This window comes from Glycine soja, chromosome 3 (genome assembly GCF_004193775.1).
Source record: "Glycine soja cultivar W05 chromosome 3, ASM419377v2, whole genome shotgun sequence".
NCBI classification, from domain to species: Eukaryota; Viridiplantae; Streptophyta; class Magnoliopsida; order Fabales; family Fabaceae; genus Glycine; species Glycine soja.
Genome location: NC_041004.1, coordinates 44,213,830 through 44,233,058, shown reverse-complemented (window position 1 = coordinate 44,233,058; position 19,229 = coordinate 44,213,830). Strand labels below are relative to the sequence as shown.

General features: G+C 34.6%; 3 protein-coding genes across 5 annotated transcripts; 2 read left to right on the top strand and 1 right to left on the bottom strand.

Annotated features, from left to right (window-relative positions):
* Positions 1–1,597: 1,597 nt before the first annotated feature.
* LOC114407437 (DEAD-box ATP-dependent RNA helicase 24-like) lies at positions 1,598–6,464 on the bottom strand. The gene is made up of 5 exons (XM_028370533.1): positions 5,590–6,464; positions 3,944–5,172; positions 2,469–2,508; positions 1,891–2,296; positions 1,598–1,804 (listed from the first exon to the last, which is right to left on the bottom strand). Exons 1-5 carry the CDS (start codon positions 6,215–6,217, stop codon positions 1,759–1,761), a joined length of 2,349 nt encoding a protein of 782 aa, XP_028226334.1. The 5' UTR covers positions 6,218–6,464; the 3' UTR covers positions 1,598–1,758.
* Positions 6,465–8,660: 2,196 nt separating this feature from the next.
* On the top strand, positions 8,661–16,406 carry LOC114407435 (proline-rich receptor-like protein kinase PERK3). Of its 3 annotated transcripts, none has more exons than XM_028370529.1 (9): positions 8,661–8,985; positions 9,187–9,351; positions 10,102–10,527; positions 10,813–11,184; positions 11,942–12,154; positions 14,499–14,870; positions 15,022–15,265; positions 15,351–15,498; positions 15,661–16,406. In XM_028370529.1, the coding sequence occupies exons 3-9, from the start codon at positions 10,167–10,169 to the stop codon at positions 16,036–16,038; spliced, it is 2,088 nt and encodes a 695-aa protein (XP_028226330.1). In that variant the 5' UTR covers positions 8,661–8,985; positions 9,187–9,351; positions 10,102–10,166; the 3' UTR covers positions 16,039–16,406. The 3 variants fall into 3 exon arrangements, with proteins under 3 accessions (XP_028226330.1, XP_028226332.1, XP_028226329.1); XM_028370531.1 differs by having other exon boundaries at positions 9,187–9,425; XM_028370528.1 differs by lacking the exon at positions 9,187–9,351 and having other exon boundaries at positions 8,661–9,128.
* Positions 16,407–16,529: 123 nt separating this feature from the next.
* On the top strand, positions 16,530–17,815 carry LOC114407436. Its single transcript, XM_028370532.1, has one exon. It carries the CDS (start codon positions 16,852–16,854, stop codon positions 17,521–17,523), a length of 672 nt encoding a protein of 223 aa, XP_028226333.1. The 5' UTR covers positions 16,530–16,851; the 3' UTR covers positions 17,524–17,815.
* The last annotated feature ends 1,414 nt before the right edge of the window (positions 17,816–19,229 follow it).

The window sequence follows — 19,229 nt, the reverse complement described above, 5'->3', positions numbered from 1 at the left end:
AAAGACCTTAATTACAATAAAGCAAGTTGGAGCGAGATGGTATGATTTTTATGGCATTTTTTAAAAAAAAAAACAAATATTTTAAGAATTAGTTATTATGCTTAAACTTATGATGTCGTGCACTTATTTTTTATAAATTTTTAGAAGATGGAGTATTATTTTTTACTTTTGAAAAGATATTGAAATATTGTCTTTTTTAAATAAAAAACATATAAATATTATGAGTTTTTTAAAATATGCATTTTAATTTTAAAAAGTATTCAAAATGCAAACAAATAACAAAAAATAAACATCAAAACAAATACAAGCCGTCACTGTTTAGTAAATAATAATTTACCATGTCTTATAATTATTTGCATATTGATTAAAATAAAAGAGTGAAACACATTTTTTGATATTTGAATAACACTTTTTACTTCTTTATTTTAAAATATACACTCTTATTTTCTTAAAAATGAATATGTGCTACGTAATATTTTTTTAATATATAAAATATTTTAATTTTAAATATCTAAGGAGCTAAGAAACAGAATACTGAAAGAAATTTTCACATGATTTTTTTTTAATTTTATCGGTAGTAATTTTGGACCATCTTGTTATTGATACAAATATTTACCAACTTTTATCAAAGATCAATCCCTACTAAAAACCTGATTAATCATCATTAATATAATTTCTCATATTACATTTTTTTCATCTCCTGAACTTGTTTCTAAAATTTGTTTAAAAAATTTGAACCCAAAGCAACAATATATTGGTACTTTATTGACAAACTTTCAAAATTATTCATAAATATACAAGAGAACATCCTTTCACTGAAGAAAAATGAAAAAATTTATATGACAATATAATGATATTAGTACCATTTTTTATCAATAATTAATTTTCATAAATAACTTTATTGGCAATATCTAATAACGCTTCCCCTTTCAATTACTTTTTTTACTCACTAGAGCTTGTTCGAGAAATTTGATCTCATGTTTACTTAGTACTTTATCAATATCGATAATATGAAGAAAAAAATCATCATGTGTATTAGTAAAATATTATTTAAAAAAACGAGATTTCAAAAATTAAAATAATAATTTGAAAAAATACAAAAAATGATTAATTATACCATTTTCATGCATAATGAACAACTACAAAATCATATATTAAATACAAGATATTTTAATTCCAACATAATTTACACCCATGGTCTAGAGTTGTTATCCAAAGTTTAGGATGAGTTTAGCAAGAAAAAAGCCAACCAAGTGACCCATAATCTAGCTAGAGCTTCTAGCTTTTAGGCTAACGACCATGTATTTGGACATTTAACCAATTGTATCTTTGAATCTATCACGAATAATATGAAATAAGTATATTTTTCTAAAAAAATAAAAATAAAAAATTACACCCATGAGAATGTTGTTTGTCAAAAAATAAAAGCTTTTTTACTAATAAAAGCACACAATTAATATTTATAAATTAGTTCTCACACTCACACGCAAAAAGAAAAAAACATTTAATTACCTTACCCATACTAATGATTAACTATCCATTTAATCGGAACGTGTTTCGTAAGATAAGAGGCATTACTGCTTTCAAAAACAAAAAATAGAATCGAACAAACCTCAAACCTTTCTACTTCTTGGAAGTTAAAATCATATAGGTGATTGAAAACTGGTGCATTATTTATACAGACATAATCAACTCTTGACTTGACCTAAATATAGGAACATTGATACATTTGGCAGTGGGTGTCATTCAATGTGACAACTATCTATCCCAACCTGATGGTCTCCGCCTTTCTTTAGGTTTAGAACTGCAGCCAAAGAAAACAAGAAGAACATCAGCAACCAAATTATGTATGAAGATAAGCATGCAGCAAGTTCAACTTAGAAAACTGACCTGTTCGTGCTCTTCTGACCAGGATTTACTCCATAACCTTGACTGGTGGAAATTACCGCTGATGTAGCAGGATTGGGTGAAGCAGTACTCTGATAAGTATTTATGTCACCACCAATTGATCCACCGGATACAAAACCAGGGAGTGCTGTTCTCTTATTAGCAGTCATGCTTGTATTGTTACCAAAGCCTTGATTCTGAGAGTTTGATGAAGCAGCAACAAAGTTACTCTTGAATTGTGACATCATTCCTGTTCGCAGAGAATTTACAGCGGCAGATCGACTGGGAGCTGTGGTAGATGGTGCATTATTTGACTCAGGATTATATCCAATGCCCAGGCCAAAATCCACTCCTCGCACACCTCGGCCACCCCCACCACCTCCTCCTCTACCTTTGCCTTTTTTCCCACCTGCATAATACAAACCATGTTAAGAGATAGATTCTCCAAACAAGCACTTGCAAATATCATGACAAGGTTCATAAACTGGTGTGTGCAGCAACATCATATCTTTTCTACATCGAGTTTTTGCTCAGCAAAATTATTATTCAACAGTCATAATAATGCAAGTCACATCTCATACCTCCTTTTCTTGCATCACGTTTTGACCTGAATCTCCCATCCTATTGAATTACAAGACAAAATGTCATTAAAAAATTTCAAGACACATAATAGGGCTGTGAACCTTTTAGACCATCTTAAAATATCAAAAGACAAGATTTGGAAACATATAAATATAACAACAATATAAGCAAAATAAATACTATTAATATTAAAATAGAAAGGCACCTCCATGATAAACTCTTTTTTCAGTGCACTAACCCTACAGTATAATAAGATAAATGGTTATAAATACTAATCTATTATTCTGCACATGCTAAAGATTAGGTCACAAGGTGTTTGAGGATTAAAGATTAGAGCAAAGAAGGCAAGATGACAAAGTCAACAACTCTAGTGCATCAGGGTGGGGGGTTCATATCAAGCACCCCTGGAACAATTTTGCACTTCCATACTCTTACTACCAAACTGTTCATAACAAATAGATTTTCATAGCTGTATACTTCCATGGCCTTTGTTTAATATTCAATTCCTCAACAACAAGCTTACCCAATTATTTTTCCACAAGCCACTTTTCATATTTAAAAGGAGTAATTCAATGATTTCTAAACCAATAAAAAAGACAAGCTCATTTCAAACAGGCAAACCCAAGAAAATTAATATATTTAATTTTAAGAGATTAGAAGTGGGGGAGAAGATATGAAAATGCAAGGAAGGACTTGAGTAATAGAAAACTGAAAAAGTAGAAAACCAGAACAACTTAAAGAGGTTATGATTTTTTTATTTTAAAAACCAAAAGAGATACTCCCTCCATCTCTAATTATAAGACCCTTTTCAAAATTTTGCCTGTCCCTTTTTACAAGACTCTTTTCTAATTTCTAGATGCATTAATTATTTTTTCCCTACATGCCCTAACTGAATTATTCTCTCTCCAAACATTAATGAGAAACAAGTGGATAGAGAGAGAATAAAAGGGTAATTTTGGAATGGTAGTACAAATAATTGACAAATTTAATGCGATAACTATTTTTCTTAAGGGACTTAATTTAGTTGGAAGGGTCTCATAATTAGGAACAAAAGGAGTATTAGTTTTGAAAACAAATTTAAAAACTAATCTTATCAAAGTTCAAACAAGGGTTTTTTTTGGTTTTCTTGCTTTTAAAAATAGAAACAGTTTTCAAAAATAGTAAACAAACAGTCCCTTAGTTTCTGATGAACTTGTCCTCTTAAACTACCTCAACCAGCATTAATTCAACTCATAACTTTGTCAAAGTAAAACTTATTAATAATTAAATTCTTGGCATGTAAATAGCATTATTATACTGACACTCACAAGTGACAACAAATCAACAAAATCTACAAAAGTATCACTCAAGGATGAATAGAAGATTCTAAAAACCTACAGTTGCATGAAGCAGAAACAATTACATAGATAGGATAGTCTACAAATGGTATATAAATTGCATGAGCATCAAAGAATATCATGGAAGGCATTGTTACCTTCATAGCAAGATCCATCAACTCCACAGACACATTCTGACCAGCAGCAACTAAGCTATTGACCAATTCACCAGCAAATCGTGCTTCTTTCAGAGTTATAAGAGTGTATGCAACCCCGTCCTTGTCACCAGCACGGCCTGTTCTTCCAATGCGATGGACATGCATGTCCATATCTTTTGCAATATCAAAGTTTACCACTGACTTAATTGACTTGATGTCAAGACCACGGGCAGCAACATCAGTTGCAATTAGCACATGGTAGAGGCCAGATTTAAACTTCTGTAAAATATCCATACGAGAAGCTTGATCTTTATCACCATGCAATGCAGCAACTTTAAAGCCTCTTTGAGCCAATTGTGATTCAATTTCATCCACAGTAGCCTTTTTCGAAGCAAAAACTAGGGTATCACCTTGATCAATCATTTCAGGCAGCTTTTCCAAAAGCCAGGGCAATTTCTCAGAATCGGAAGGAGTTACGTGAACAACTTGAGTAATATCTTCATTTGCCATCCCCACCTCTCCAACAGTAACTCTAATAGGATCAGAAAGGATTTCCCTGGCCAACTTTTCAACTTTACAAGGCATAGTTGCAGAAAAGAGTAAGGTTTGGCGGTCCGGCCTAATCTGCCCAACAATGGACCTTACTTGCGGCTCAAACCCAAGATCAAACATCCGATCAGCCTCATCAAGCACCAGGTAAGTTGCTCTCATCATCGTCAATGCCTTCATCTTCAGCATGTCTATCAATCTGCCAGGGGTAGCAACAACTATCTCACATCCCGCCTTAAGCTCTTTGAACTGTTCAAGTTTTGACATTCCACCATAGACAGCAGAGACACGTACCCCATACGCTTTTGCAAATTTCTTGGCCTCCAGAAAAATCTGATGTGCCAATTCTCGGGTAGGTGCACATATCACCCCTATGGGCCCCTCCTCCTTCTGAAGCTCAGGCTGATCCATGATATGCACGATCATAGGAAGTACAAAAGAAGCAGTTTTACCAGAACCAGTTTTTGCTATACCAATGATATCCCTGCCAGAAAGCACAACTGGCAAAGCCTGACATTGTATAGTTGTCGGCTTCTCATATCCTTGTTTTTTAATAGCATTCATAATCTGTGAAGAAAACCCACAGTCCTCAAATGCCTTTATTGGCTTGGGAACATCAAAACCTGATACACGAATAGCCAAACTCTTCCTGTATTCACTTACATCCTGCTCACTCATACCTGGAATCAAATACAGAAAAAAGAAACGCCAGATGTTCAATCTCAGTTAACTCAATTAAATTCTCTTCCAAGCTCACAGTTCCACAAACAGGATTACAGAACATGTTCTAAACCACTAAACATCATAACAAAAGAGTCATAATTATAACAGTGCGATTCAGTGTGTGTTTGAGTGAGCATTTGCAAAATTGATTTTGAAGTGATGTAATTTATGTTTGGGTGTTTTTATTTGAAATTTGAAAGGCGAGCTAATATTTAAATTTAATATATTTTTTTATCGCAAAAGCTACATAAAGTTGTTTCACCTCAAAATCAATTCTAGACCTATAATCAAGTCCCCGACATAAAATGTAATCTTGGATGAAACGTGAATCCAAACACGCACAAAAAGAATTTCAGGGTTATATAGGAAAGTACCTGATATTGAAGGTGTCTCCTCATAAAAATCCTTAGTGAAGGGCTCGTAATCAATGGAAGAGTGATCAAGAGCAGGAATGGGTTCAATCTTCTTCTTGTCAATAACAATAGGGTTATCATCGGAATCATACTCAATCATACCAGCGTCTACAGCTTTCGCGGCAGCATAAACCTCCTCATCGGAATCATACCCAGCGTGCAGCGCGTCCGACGCGAGAGTTAACCCTAAATCCTTCTTCGCCATCAGAAAGCTCTCCATGGGATCGTCGTCCTCGTCGTCGCGGTACCGGTCCTCCGCCTTCTCCTTCGGCTTCGGCGGCGGGGCCGCCCGCATCTCCTCGTGAATCCCCTCCATGAAGGCGTCCAAGGGGTCGATTTCGTCTTCGTCGTTGCCGCCACCGTTGTTATTATTGCTCCCGTAATCGTCGTCGTCGTCCTTGTTGTTGTTGTTGTTGCTGTTGTTGTCGTCGTAGTCGATGTTGTCGATGTCGGTGTCTTCGTAGTGGTCGTGGCCGTGACGCGCGGAGGGAGGGATGTAGAGTCGCTGAGGGGCCTGGGGTCGCTCGAAGCTGTAGGTGGATTGGCGGTTTATGCCGAAACCTTCGAATCCGAACTTCCTCTTCGACATGGAGCGGTTAAGAGAAGAGGAAACCCTAGCTGAGCTTGCAGGAAGTGGAAGAAGGTGGTGAGGGGAAAGTTGAATGAGGGAATTTGGGGATTAGGATATGGGAGAAGAAGGGTGAGTGGGGTTTGGGGTATCGTTGGGATTTGGCGCTTCCGCGAGTAGAACGTTGCAACCAGTGATTTTTTAACGCACCACCGTGGTCGATTTTCTGGTTAAAGGAAGATGGTGATGACGACGGGTCTAAGGAAATGGGTAAATGGGTGCCCGAACCGAGTGAGCCCATTTGGCTGTCTCAATGCTGTATTGTATTTTGAGCCTTCCAGTTTGCAAAAAAAAAAAAAAATTCTCTTTGCACGGCCCACCCATTTTTTATATAAGAATGTTTTTTAAAATTAATTTTCGAAATGTATCTTTGCAAAAATCTGACTCTTCGTTGCTAATTACATTATGGAATCTTTCCTATGATGTCACTTTTTCATTATAAAAATATTCTAATATAGATATTAATTTATATAGCAAATTACAATAACACTCCTTAAACTTTTATTAAACTACACATAGTGTCACACTTTTTAATTTTCCTAAACTAACTCCCTTTTTGAAAACATTAATAGTAATGTTTGAAAAAAAAAACATTACAGTGACATCCCTGGAAATTTATACTAACATCCCTTACTAAAAAAATGAAAGTAAGGGATATTTGTGTAATTACATGAAATTCCATGAATGTTAATGTAATTTGTTGTATTTTATATTATGCATAACTACATTGTGAAAAAATAGTTTTGTAATATTAACAAGAGGCAAAAAAAATAAAAATTGAGATAACCTAAAATGACTTTGGAAATAAGACAAAGAAAGAAGAGATGGAGAAATGAGAGAGAAAGATGCACAAAGGGGGAGAGGTGGAGGATTGGAAGTTGGTGTTCATCTACATTGTGTTTCCCAAAGCTTGTGAGCATCTAATCGACAACAAAGCTCACTTCAATTGAGATAATGTGTTCATGGAAGAGGAAAAAATCTCATGGTCGAAATGACAAGGTGATATTGATGTTAGAATGAGTGAAAGTAAGTCAATTATTTATAATATTTTTATCAACGACATTGCCTTTGATATTGTAAGGTATTTTCTTGGAGTTGCAAACAACGTCACTTAAGCATGATTCGAGTTTGTTTTGGTCATCAAACAATTTTGTGGCAAGTTCAGCTATAACTACTTTTCAATGACATGGCTTCTCTATTGTTGTTGCTGCACATCTTTAACCTCTTTGATTAATTTCCATTTTATTTTTTCCCTAAAGTTTTTTTTTTGTTTGATTATTGATTGGGATTTAGGAATGAGGAACAAAAGGGGTGGTGATGAAAAATCCAGCCTTTGTTAACTTGTGTGACATAAGATTTGTAATGTAAAAAATGGAGAAAATGAAGGAGAAAGAAGGAAAATAAAAGGATTGTCGTTGCCCAAATAATGTCGATTGGATAAGACTAATACTAAATCCTCATACAAATCATCTTACTACCTTTTTATGGTAAGTGTTAAATAAAAAGTAAAAGTATTTATTATTTTGGAAGTATATATAAAACATATTTAAAACTTACCATGAAAGGTAACAGAGAGATTGTATGAGGATTAAAAATTATTCATTGGATAATGATACAAAGGAGCGGAGAGAGTTTTTTTTTTTTGTAGGGATAATCTAGAGTAAGATTGTGCACTAGAGATTAATCTAAAAGTTGTAGAATGTAATATATGATGAATTACTTATAATAGTTGATTCTTAAAATTTGTATACTTTAATCAAAGCATACACATACACACTTCAATCAAAAAGTCTTTTTGCATGTTCCATTGTCATAAGAGACTTTTGGATTGGATTTAGTCTTTAAAATTATCCAATGTAGAATGCATTAATTGTTTTTGAAATTAAGACGTGATCAAACAATACATGTAGAATTTTTAAGTGTAATTATGTTTGAAACTCTCAATCGAGACTTGAAGTAAGGGTTATTCCATTTAAAGCTTGTCACACATGATGAATATTTAATTTTTCTTATTTTAACAAGTGATTTTTCCATGTTAGGCATGTAGCCTAGCATCATTTTTTCAAAGCAAATTTTGCAATTCAACCTTACTCATTCCGGTATTGGATCAAGTTTAAAGGCATAGTAAAAACTCATCAAAGTCAATTCATGCCTACTTCTAGTAAAAAAAATTTGAATCTAGAAATATTAGTTTGATCAAAATAAAAAATCCGAAAAAAAAACATTAGGCCAATTACAATATTATTTTTTTAAACAAATATTAATTGTTAATTATTAATTTTTTTATTTGATAAAAAAATTAAACGCAGCCTAGTCAAAAGTCAAATCCACTGCAACCAGAATAAAAACAAATAAAGCGGGCCGCTGTCTCTCTCGTATAGTGGCCTCCCTTTTTAGGCGCTTACCGTTAGTTTGTTCTTTTCCGTTAACGGCGCACGTTCGGCTCCGCATTTTAAAACCCTCCGCCTCTGCCTCTGCTCCCCAACGCAACGGAAACCAAAAAATAAGAAAATCCAAAACAAAAACAAAAACAAAAAAAAACGGCGAAAACCATTTGAACCCAATTTATTTATATTTGAAAGAGAAAAACCCACTCTCTGGACTACCCGCTGGAATAACGACATCGCCGCTCGAAATCACGGTTCTCCGATTCCACTCTGCTATGGCGAGCTTGACTCGGAGATCACTGTCTCAACTCGGAACTATATCATCCATGAAGAAAATTCCGGGTTTGGATCCACCTTTCTTTTCTGCTATTACTTGCGGTCCTTGCTCCTAGTGTTGCTTCAGCCATCTCTCGCCGTTGATTTCCTCCAAATCCAGTAGATCTGATCCGTTCGGGGACAATCAACGGCGTCGGTCATGTCAATTGGTAATGATACGTTTTCTGCTCTTCTTCCTTCGTTTGACTGATTTATGCTTTCTTGTAGTTATTTACACGAACGAGTATGCATTGGAAGTCAGGAGATAATGGAATCGGAGCTTTGTTTTGAGTTAGATTTGTTTAAGTAACTAAGAAACCTAAGAGAGTTACAATTTGAAGTCTCGCGTGCGCTGTCATTTCCTCTTGAGAAATGCTGCTCAACCATCAATAGGTGCTGTGCTTTCAACTTGAAATCGACGCAGGAAGAGTGTATAAGTTTTTGCATATGTGCTGAATGGACAAGAGGTTGTTCTGTAGTTAATCTTGTAAAATCTGTTAATATGGTGCAGTATAATTGACCTTGTCAGTTGCCACTATAGGCATGATCCTGTGATTGAAGAATGGGAAGAAAACCGATTATTGAAACTCGGATAACCGGAATGAGGATTTTTTTTACCTTTTGGATAGGATCTAGTTGAGGTTTTGTTCATTCTATAATCAGTTTGTGCTAACCATCTTTTGATTAATATTATATTTGGATCGAGAGGTATGTGGAAGGGAGGTTAAATAATTTCAATTTTCAATTAAGAGAGTTATATATATATATATATACATATATTTTCTTTTTTAGTTTTTATAAAGATGAGCAAAGAATGACTAGAAAGATTACATGGCAATATCTCATTTTGAAAAGTATTTGAATCGTAAAATATTAATTCAAATTGAAAATTTAACCAATCCAAATTCAAAGGTCACCAGAAGGAACAAAATGCTAGTAGTTCAAACTTTGGAACATTATCCTGATATTAAATGAAGATACTCATTATACAGCTTTGCCTTTTGTCACCGATTTTACTTGAGAAGCAATTACAATTCATTTCAGCCTGCTTTTCAAAAGTGATTTTTATTTTTTATTTTTTTGCATTTTACAGTCAGTAAAGTGTTCTTGATAGTTGGTTTTGGCCTTTTGCTAATGATGCAGGTATATTGAAAAAGGTTCAAGGCTTGGTGCTGAAATGGATTCTTATATTATCTTGCCTGGTATATATGATTGAGGCTGGTGAAAATGATAAAACAATGGAGCCCCCTTCTTTATATGATTCTAGATCACCTTTGGCCTTTGTTGTTGTTCATGATCTACCTCTAACAGCAAATCACCATGTGTTGAAGCATGTGCTTTCTCATGGTGCACCAATTGCAGCACTGTCAACAGTCAATCCTCCTTTATATGGTCCTTTCACAAGCAATGGCCACTCCCCTGCAAGTTCACATTTATCCATACCGTTCAAGAAGAAGAGTGAAGTGAAACCTCCAATTTCTGTCTTTAAAAATATTGCTCCTGTGCATTCTACTGCAGCTGCAGGCCCTTCCGCTTTGGCCCAGCCACCATTGTCTCCTTATGCTTCTAGTAAGTCATCACTCCCCCCCCCCCCCCCCTTCCTTATAGATAGATTTAATTTGTAATGTTTTTGTTTCATTTTTTTCAAAGCGAGCCGACCTTTGAAAATTTGGCATATCCTTAAATAGCAAATTAATCTTGAATATAAAAATTAAAATATATTTAGTGGGATAAGGCTTTGTTGTTTTTGCTATTTTTGCTGTTGTTATAAACATTACATTATATTTCATGATTTTTGTGAGCTTTGGAACCTGAAACTGATACTGACACGGTTGCTTATTTTTATTCTGGCAGATTGTTGTAAACAAGACATGGTGCTGAAAAGGGGTAGTAAGGATTGCCACTGTGCATATCCCATAAAGCTAGACCTTTTTCTTTCGAATGTCTCTCAAAATCCTAATTGGAATGATTTTCTTGAAGAATTAGCTACCCAGCTTGGGTTGCGAAATACCCAGATTGAACTGATAAACTTTTATGTACTCAGCTTATCAACATTAAATATATCAATGAATATTACTCCACATAAAGGCATCAGTTTTTCTGCCAATGAAGTTTCTAGAATAAACTCTTCGCTTTCAATGCATAAGGTTCAATTAGACCCTGGATTAGTGGGTGGATACAAACTTCTCAATTTAACGTGGTTTGAACCACCTCCGCCTTCTCAAGGTAATTGACCCTCTGTATTTAAATGTCATTACTAATCACTGGAACTAACAGAGAGATTATTATTGTATAGATAACATAGATAGTCTATATTTGTATTTAGTATAGATAACAAATGGGAGATTTATATAAATCTTATTTTTACAGCTTTGCCTTTATTCATCTCCATTTGTTTTTATTTCATTATTTCTGCCAAAATGATAAGGAGAAGAGAAAGTTATGTTTATGCTAAAGGGGTCTATTTCTTTACTAATGACATCTGATAACTTTTTAAACAATTCCTCGTAGAGTTTATATTTTACTAGTGAACAGTAAACAGTGTTGATGCCTATGAAAGTATTTTGCTGCTTTGTTGATTGTGAAATGTAAAGAGAAGAGAAAATTATGCAAAGGGTCTGTTTTTTTACTCTCGACATCTGATGACTGCTATCTACATAGTTCTTCATAGATTTTGTATTTTAGCAGTGAGCAACAGACAATGATGACACTTATGAAAGTTTTTTTTTGCTGGTTTGTTGATTGTGAAATGTAAATTTGAGTAGTGTTATGTATGTTATTAAAGGTGTACTATTTTTGAATTTTATCTGTCTATATTGTGGATTTACATATGTAGTTTGAATTTAATATTTAATATTGCATACACTTCAAAGCCTTTGTCTTTATCTAGTTTAATGCTAGATGGTTTTTTCTACTGTTTTTGAACTAAGAGAATAAAGAAACAAGTCCCTTGTGTAGATTAACATATTTTTCTATGTTTCAGCTCCTACATTAGCTGCATCACCTGTGAATACACCTTTGCATCATTCACCTACTTCTACATCATCATCGAGTTCTCCGAAAAGAGGAAGGCATTCAAATTTGTTTCTTATTCTTGGAATTGCTATTGGCATAATCTTCATTGCTATCATATCTGTACTTATATTCTGTTTATGTACGTTTCTGTCAAAAGCAAAGACACCTCCGATAGAAACTGGTAAATATCTATAATTTCTTTTTCTGTTTTTATATGACATAGTTTGGATTCCTTTAACTACCTAGTAATGATGGATCACTGTGGATTATGTTTGGTTACCTTTGTATAATTTGGATATCGTAGCATCAATAATTACTGAATATAAACATTAAATAGAGGCAAATTAATCCAAAGGTAAAACTACGTGTCATAGAAAAGGAAAACAGGGAGAGCAAGAGAGAGTATTTAAAGGGAAAAAGCTGGTAAGTATCTATAATTGTAGTTCTGTTTTTATATGACATATTTTAGATTCCTTTAACAACCCAGTGATGATGGATAACTGTGGATTATGTTTTGCTACCTTTGTATAATTTGGATATCATAGCGTCAGTAATTACATAATATAAGCATTAAATAGAGGCAAATTAATCAATTTAAAGGTAATACTACGTGTCACAGAAAAGGAAAACAGGGAGAGAGAGTGTTTAAAAGATAAAAACTACAATGTGGATCAAAGAAAAGGGAAGAGAGAAATATTTAAAGGAAAACTTCCATAAAGAAAAGGAACTTGTATGCACTTGCACATGTGTGTGTGCACGCATGCACACAAAGAGTGTTGTATGGGAAGGAGCATATTCCACTGCAAAGCTATAATTGTTTGGCACAAGTGATAAAGAAAGGGTTCATAAATTAATCTACAGATTTTTTTTGAGTTGAATATGGCAAGAATTGTTTAGAAGTCAATTTTATCCTGCTGAATTGGGAATAAAAAATTCAAATTTTTGAAAGAGTTCATAAATTAATCATACTTGGACTTGAATATGGGTGTTTTATGAGGGTATTATGAATTGAAATTGGGATCTTTAAATTTGTTTAGAATGCAATTTTATCCTTCTTAATTGATAATAGAAAATTGAAATTATTGACTACTACTTGTGGAAAACCAGAGCTGTAATTGTTTGGCACAAGTGGTCGAAAAGCATTTATAAATAATAAATTAATCTTGAGAACCTCTGTTTGGACTGGAATATGAATGTGTTTTTGAATGTATTGTGACTTCAGATCATGACACTTGGAGTATACAATTTTTATTGTTGAATCAGGAATAGAAAATTGAAATTATTGAGAATCTCCTCCTGAATTGGGAATGAAAAAATGAAATTATTGACTCCCACTCGTTAAAAAATGTTATGCCTACTAGACTCACTGAAGGTTGCCAATTGTGACAATTCTCTGGGCGGCGGTTATTAGTTTGGATCAAAATTGTAATTTTTTTTTTAACTTTGTTGAGAAACTTGATTCTTCTTTAGGATTTCATCCTAGAATTTTTATACAATGAAGAATGCCAGTGGTCACCACTCTCACAGTTTGAAGTGTGTTTGGAGCAAAACAGTATAGACTTCTATTGGACATCCATTGATCTTCCTTAGTTGAGAATTCTCTTTAGGATTTCTTCCTATGAAGCATGGACTCTGACATGGACACTAGACATGACATGTACATGGACATTTTGACACAGCTAATGTTTAAAGTATAAGACACTGGAGCACTGCATAACACACACACACAAAACCAAGAGATCTAAATTGATGAATATTCACCTTTTTAAACCAACCTTCTATGTATTTTCTATGATAGCAAGCCTCAAAAATGGCAAGAGACATTATTTTTTAATATTTTATATTATATTTTAACCTGATTTATCTAAAAGTTAAAAATGAATATTTTTTTAATAATATTAGTGTATGTCCATCCATGTGAAGGTGTTGGCTCAAGTGTCCTTGTTGTGTAGAGGTATCGACTTAAGTGTCCAAGACAACATTTTTTTTAATTAGACACCTAATCAAAAGTTTTTGACACATGCCAAACAAGTGTCACAGAGTGTTGGTGTTTGACACTACAACTAGAGAGATGTTTATGCTTCATAGGTTTCATCCTGCATGTGTACTTTTTGAACAATAAGATAGAATCAGTGTTGTTCGATAGCCAGCCGCCATGGTGGAATAGCATGGCGGATTTCTTGCCAACCACCATAGGCAATTTGTGAAGGGAAGCCTGCCATGGCAGTGCCATAAGGTGCAATGGCATGCTTATATGGCAGAATTTCGGCCATCCACCATTAGTAACATTGGGTAGAATGTAAGATCATATGTTGAGCGACTCTAAATGTGTTATTTATGAAGAAATGACACACTATTGATGAATTAAATAGAAATTTATGATGCTCGCGTCTGTATAGGATTGGTAATTTGGTATTAGTAGTGGTAGTAACAGTTGTAGATGTTTTTTTAAATTTGTTTTCATTATCTTGTGTGGCTTCTATTTTGCATTATTGTCCCTGCTACTAATGTTTTCTCTCTTGCAGAAAAGCCAAGGACAGGGAGTGCAATTTCAACTGTGGGTTCTCTTCCCCACCCAACTAGTACACGATTTATTGCTTATGAAGAGCTTAAAGAAGCAACAAACAATTTTGAACCAGCGAGTGTTCTTGGAGAAGGAGGATTTGGTAGAGTTTTTAAAGGTGTCTTAAATGATGGTACTCATGTAGCAATTAAGAGGCTTACAAATGGAGGGCAACAGGGTGACAAAGAGTTTTTGGTTGAGGTTGAGATGCTTAGCCGGTTGCATCATCGTAACCTTGTAAAACTAGTGGGATACTTTAGTAATCGTGACTCATCACAAAATGTACTTTGCTATGAGCTTGTCCCTAATGGAAGTTTGGAGGCTTGGCTTCATGGTAATGTAATTTTTCGAATCATGGGTTCAGCTTTTAGCATTGTATGGTACATGCTTTCTTTGTTCTATTATTGACTTATTGTACTTAGTATAGTTTTCTCAATGTGTGTTTTATGCCTTAAACTGAAATCGGCCTTGATTTTGCCTGGCAGGTCCCTTGGGAATCAATTGTCCTTTGGATTGGGACACCAGAATGAAGATTGCGCTTGATGCTGCAAGGGGACTTTCATACCTGCATGAAGACTCACAGCCCTGTGTAATACATAGAGACTTCAAGGCATCCAACATATTGCTTGAGAACAATTTTCATGCTAAGGTTGCAGATTTTGGTCTTGCTAAGCAAGCACCTGAAGGCAGATCTAATTATTTGTCTACTCGTGTCATGGGGACATTTGGGTTAGTCTTGATATATTCTTTCATTCTTTGACTTGTTATTTCCATATAATTTAATTTTTTAAGGTTAAATGAAACTTCTATGTAGGTACGTTGCTCCTGAATATGCCATGACTGGACACCTACTTGTTAAAAGTGACGTTTATAGCTATGGTGTTGTCTTGCTGGAACTGCTTACTGGCAGGAAGCCTGTGGATATGTCACAGCCAACTGGACAAGAGAATCTTGTTACTTGGGTTAGTTCCATACCTTGTGAGACAATGTTATTTATGTCAAGTTCAGAGCAACTTCCCATGTTTTCTATATTTATACTAGGAAATATGAAAGATTTAATTTAAATCCATCCTTTGAAACTTTTACATTGAGTAGGTAGTTAGTAAGTTCATTTTTCCTTTCAGGCTAGGCCAATCCTTAGAGATAAGGACCGGTTGGAAGAGATTGCTGATCCAAGACTTGGTGGAAAGTATCCAAAGGAAGATTTTGTACGTGTTTGCACTATTGCTGCAGCCTGTGTTGCTCTAGAAGCAAACCAACGACCCACAATGGGTGAAGTGGTACAGTCACTTAAAATGGTGCAGCGCGTCACAGAATACCAAGATTCTGTGTTAGCCTCATCCAATGCACGACCCAACCTACGACAGTCCTCTAGCACTTTTGAATTTGATGGAACATCTTCAATGTTCTCTTCAGGTCCTTACTCTGGTCTAAGTGCCTTTGACAATGACAACATTTCTAGGACTGTGGTTTTCTCTGAAGATCTTTGTGAAGGACGATGAAAACTGAGAAAACTTAGCCATTCATAATGTTTTCTTTCTTTCCCATTTTTGTGAGCACTTTGCAAGCTTTCAACCAAAATGTTTTTTTAACCTCATGAAGCATAAGGCACATAATTTTTCCAAATAGATTTAAGCATTTTGTTGGTGAGTGGAAGGGTAATATGATTGTAATAATTGCTTGTATAAATAGAACAAAATTCGTTAGCAGATTAGTTATTTAAAAAGATGAGTTGGGTAATTGCTTGTATAAATAGAACAAAATTTGCCAAACGGCTCACTAGTTTTATTTATCCTTTGACTTGAACAAAGGAAGACATCACTTGTATTCTTCGATTGTGTTAATTGATTTCTTTGAGCTGCTTTTGTCATCTTTCCTGCTAATCTAGCATCCTGTTTTACCCCAGGAGACAGTTAAGTTTCAAAATTTCCCCTCCAAAGTCAAATCTTTTTTTTTTTTTAAATCTTCATAAATCTATTTTTTTTAAAGTCAGTCTAAACTTGACTTTTTTTTCCCTTTTCTATTTTTGAAGTTGTGATAACTCGTTTGTGGAAACATAGACCACGTAACACATTCCATTTTGGGTCCTAGTTTTCATTAGTCTTACCAAGTCAACATCTTGTTTTTCTAATTATGTAACCTTCCCTGGGATTAGCACACAAATAAACTAGGGCTAAAAACCCACCATCCAATTTTCAGCATCCACGCTCAGAAATAAAAACCCACCACCCTGCTCCCTCATTTCCGACGCAAGGTACGTTCCCCTTTGTCTCTGCTTCCACAACCCTTCTCCGAATAGAAGAAGTTCAGAGACAATGGGTTTCAACAAAAGTTACCTTCTTTTCACCGTGTCCCTCTCATTTCTCCTCCTATCCACCCATGCCATCAGCAGCATTATTGCTCCTTCTCCCTCCCCATTCCCAACCCACACCAACACCAAAACCAAAACCATAGACTCCATCTTCAAGAAAGCCCTCTCAAAAACCCAAAACATGTTAAAATCACCCAACCCCAAGGTCCTAGACTTCTGCAAATCCACAGAGAACCCAACCCTCTGCGGCGATACCATTGCCCCATTCTTCCAAGGCTCCTTCTTCGACCCCATCAAGGCCCTCCTGAACGAAGTTGAAGCCACGCATAACCAAACCTTGAAGGTCGCCGACGTCATTGCAAACACACTCAACGACCCCAACACCAACAGAAACGCACGTGAGCCACTCGACATATGCAGGTCACGATACAAAAGCATTGTTAGTACCATCAAAGAGGCCGTGGAGTTGCTGAACCAACAGAACGTAGTTGATGCTTATTACAAGTTCAGCTCCGTTATTTCGGACCAGACAACTTGCGAAGACGCGTTTGTGGAATCACCCGGAGCTCAATTTCCTTTCCCTGATGACTCTCTCACTGTGTATCAGCTTGCTGGCAATTGCTTGGCCATCATGGATGAGATAGTTAATAGTCATAACCAGTTTTTCTTCGCTTGATTAATTGTTTATTTATTATTGAGTACGTACGTGGCAGGAGAAGGTGCATCCGCATGCGGTGATATTCATATATTTATTTATATCATCGTTAAGGTTTTTTTTGGTCACGTGTTGTGACGTGGGTGGGACACTATAAGAGGGCTCAAGGGTTTTGAATTTTTGTTGTGGGAGGAAAAATGATGCTGAGCGTATAGAGTTAAATACATGTATGTAGGTGTATGGTTGGATCAGGAGCTGCAGTACTTCTGCAGTTTTTTTTTTCATTAATGGCAGAGGACACGTCTTTTATATATGCATGGTGTTGATTCTGTGCTATACACTACACATCTTCTTTAAATTTTGTTTGATGTTCATATGCATATTTGTTGTGGATGCATGTCGAATGTCAGGTTCTTAATTATTTGTGTTCGTTCGGGGAAATGGGCATCTCAGCAAAGCAAAGCAAAGCTTTCCTTTCCACATCACAAGAAGCTTACAGAAAAAAACCGTACCACTACGCGCCACACTCGTCAGCGTCAGTATATGAAGACTGTAAGAATAAGGTTTAATTACATTTTTTAGTTTCTTTTTTTTTTGATAAATTTTCTCTTTAATAAATTTAATTTGATTTATTTTATCTCAATTTTTTATAAAAATTATAAATTTTACCTTTGCTAATTGAGCTAATATGGCAACATAAATGTCAAGAGGTAAAATTTGTCAAAAAAAAAATAAAAATTTGAGGGTAAAAAATACAATGATTTTAACCTATGACGTTAACTCAACAATAAAATATAAAATTTACAAGTTTTTTAAAAAAAATTAGAGACAAAATGCATCAAATTAGTTTGTTGGAGATAAATTTTATATTTTTTTTTTAAAATTAAGCCTAATAATAAAACTCGACCCCTTTATATTAGTTTATGCCCATAAATAACATGATACTCTTCACTAAAATCGGTCATGTAAGAAGATACATATAAGGAGAGAAGGACGCAATTTTTCCTAAAATAGAAGTAGCTAAAATTATATTCTATCTTGTATGAGTTTTTTTTGGTAAAGTAGCTATAATTTTTGTTCTTAAATTTTTTGACTACTGGTCTTAGTTTTTACACTTTTATTTTGTCCAGTGTTTTAGTTTTTTTAATCTATTTTAAATGTTAAATAATAATGACATTTATTTTATTGGATTTTTGTTATTGATTTCATTGTATGCTTATTGGAATATTAATTTGTTGTGCGTGTGATGGCATTCATTGTTGTGTTCCGTCTCATGGGATCTTTTGAACACAAGGATTTGGAGCTTGGAGGTGAACGAGTCTCCTATTTTGAATATGCAATGTAACTTTAAAATGTAATTGATGATAAAATTTGAGAAAAATTATTTGCACAGAATTTATCGATCAAAGCCCCCATTTGTGAAAAATTATTTGCATAACTTTTATTGATCAATTATTTGTGTAACATTTAAAAAGGATTGATCGACAGGTTATAGGTTTAAACCGTCACTCTCCTTCTAAATTTTCTTTATCAATTTTATTTTTGTTATAAATAAAAGTCATAATGGAACCCATTTAGACTTCATTTCTATTGTGTACCATCAATCCAAAAACACACCAAAATGTTTCCTAAAACACCAATGCCAAAAATACCATTTTTCTCTTGCACAAATTCAATCTAACATTGAACATAGTAGCAGAACAACATAAATTTATTACTTCCACAAC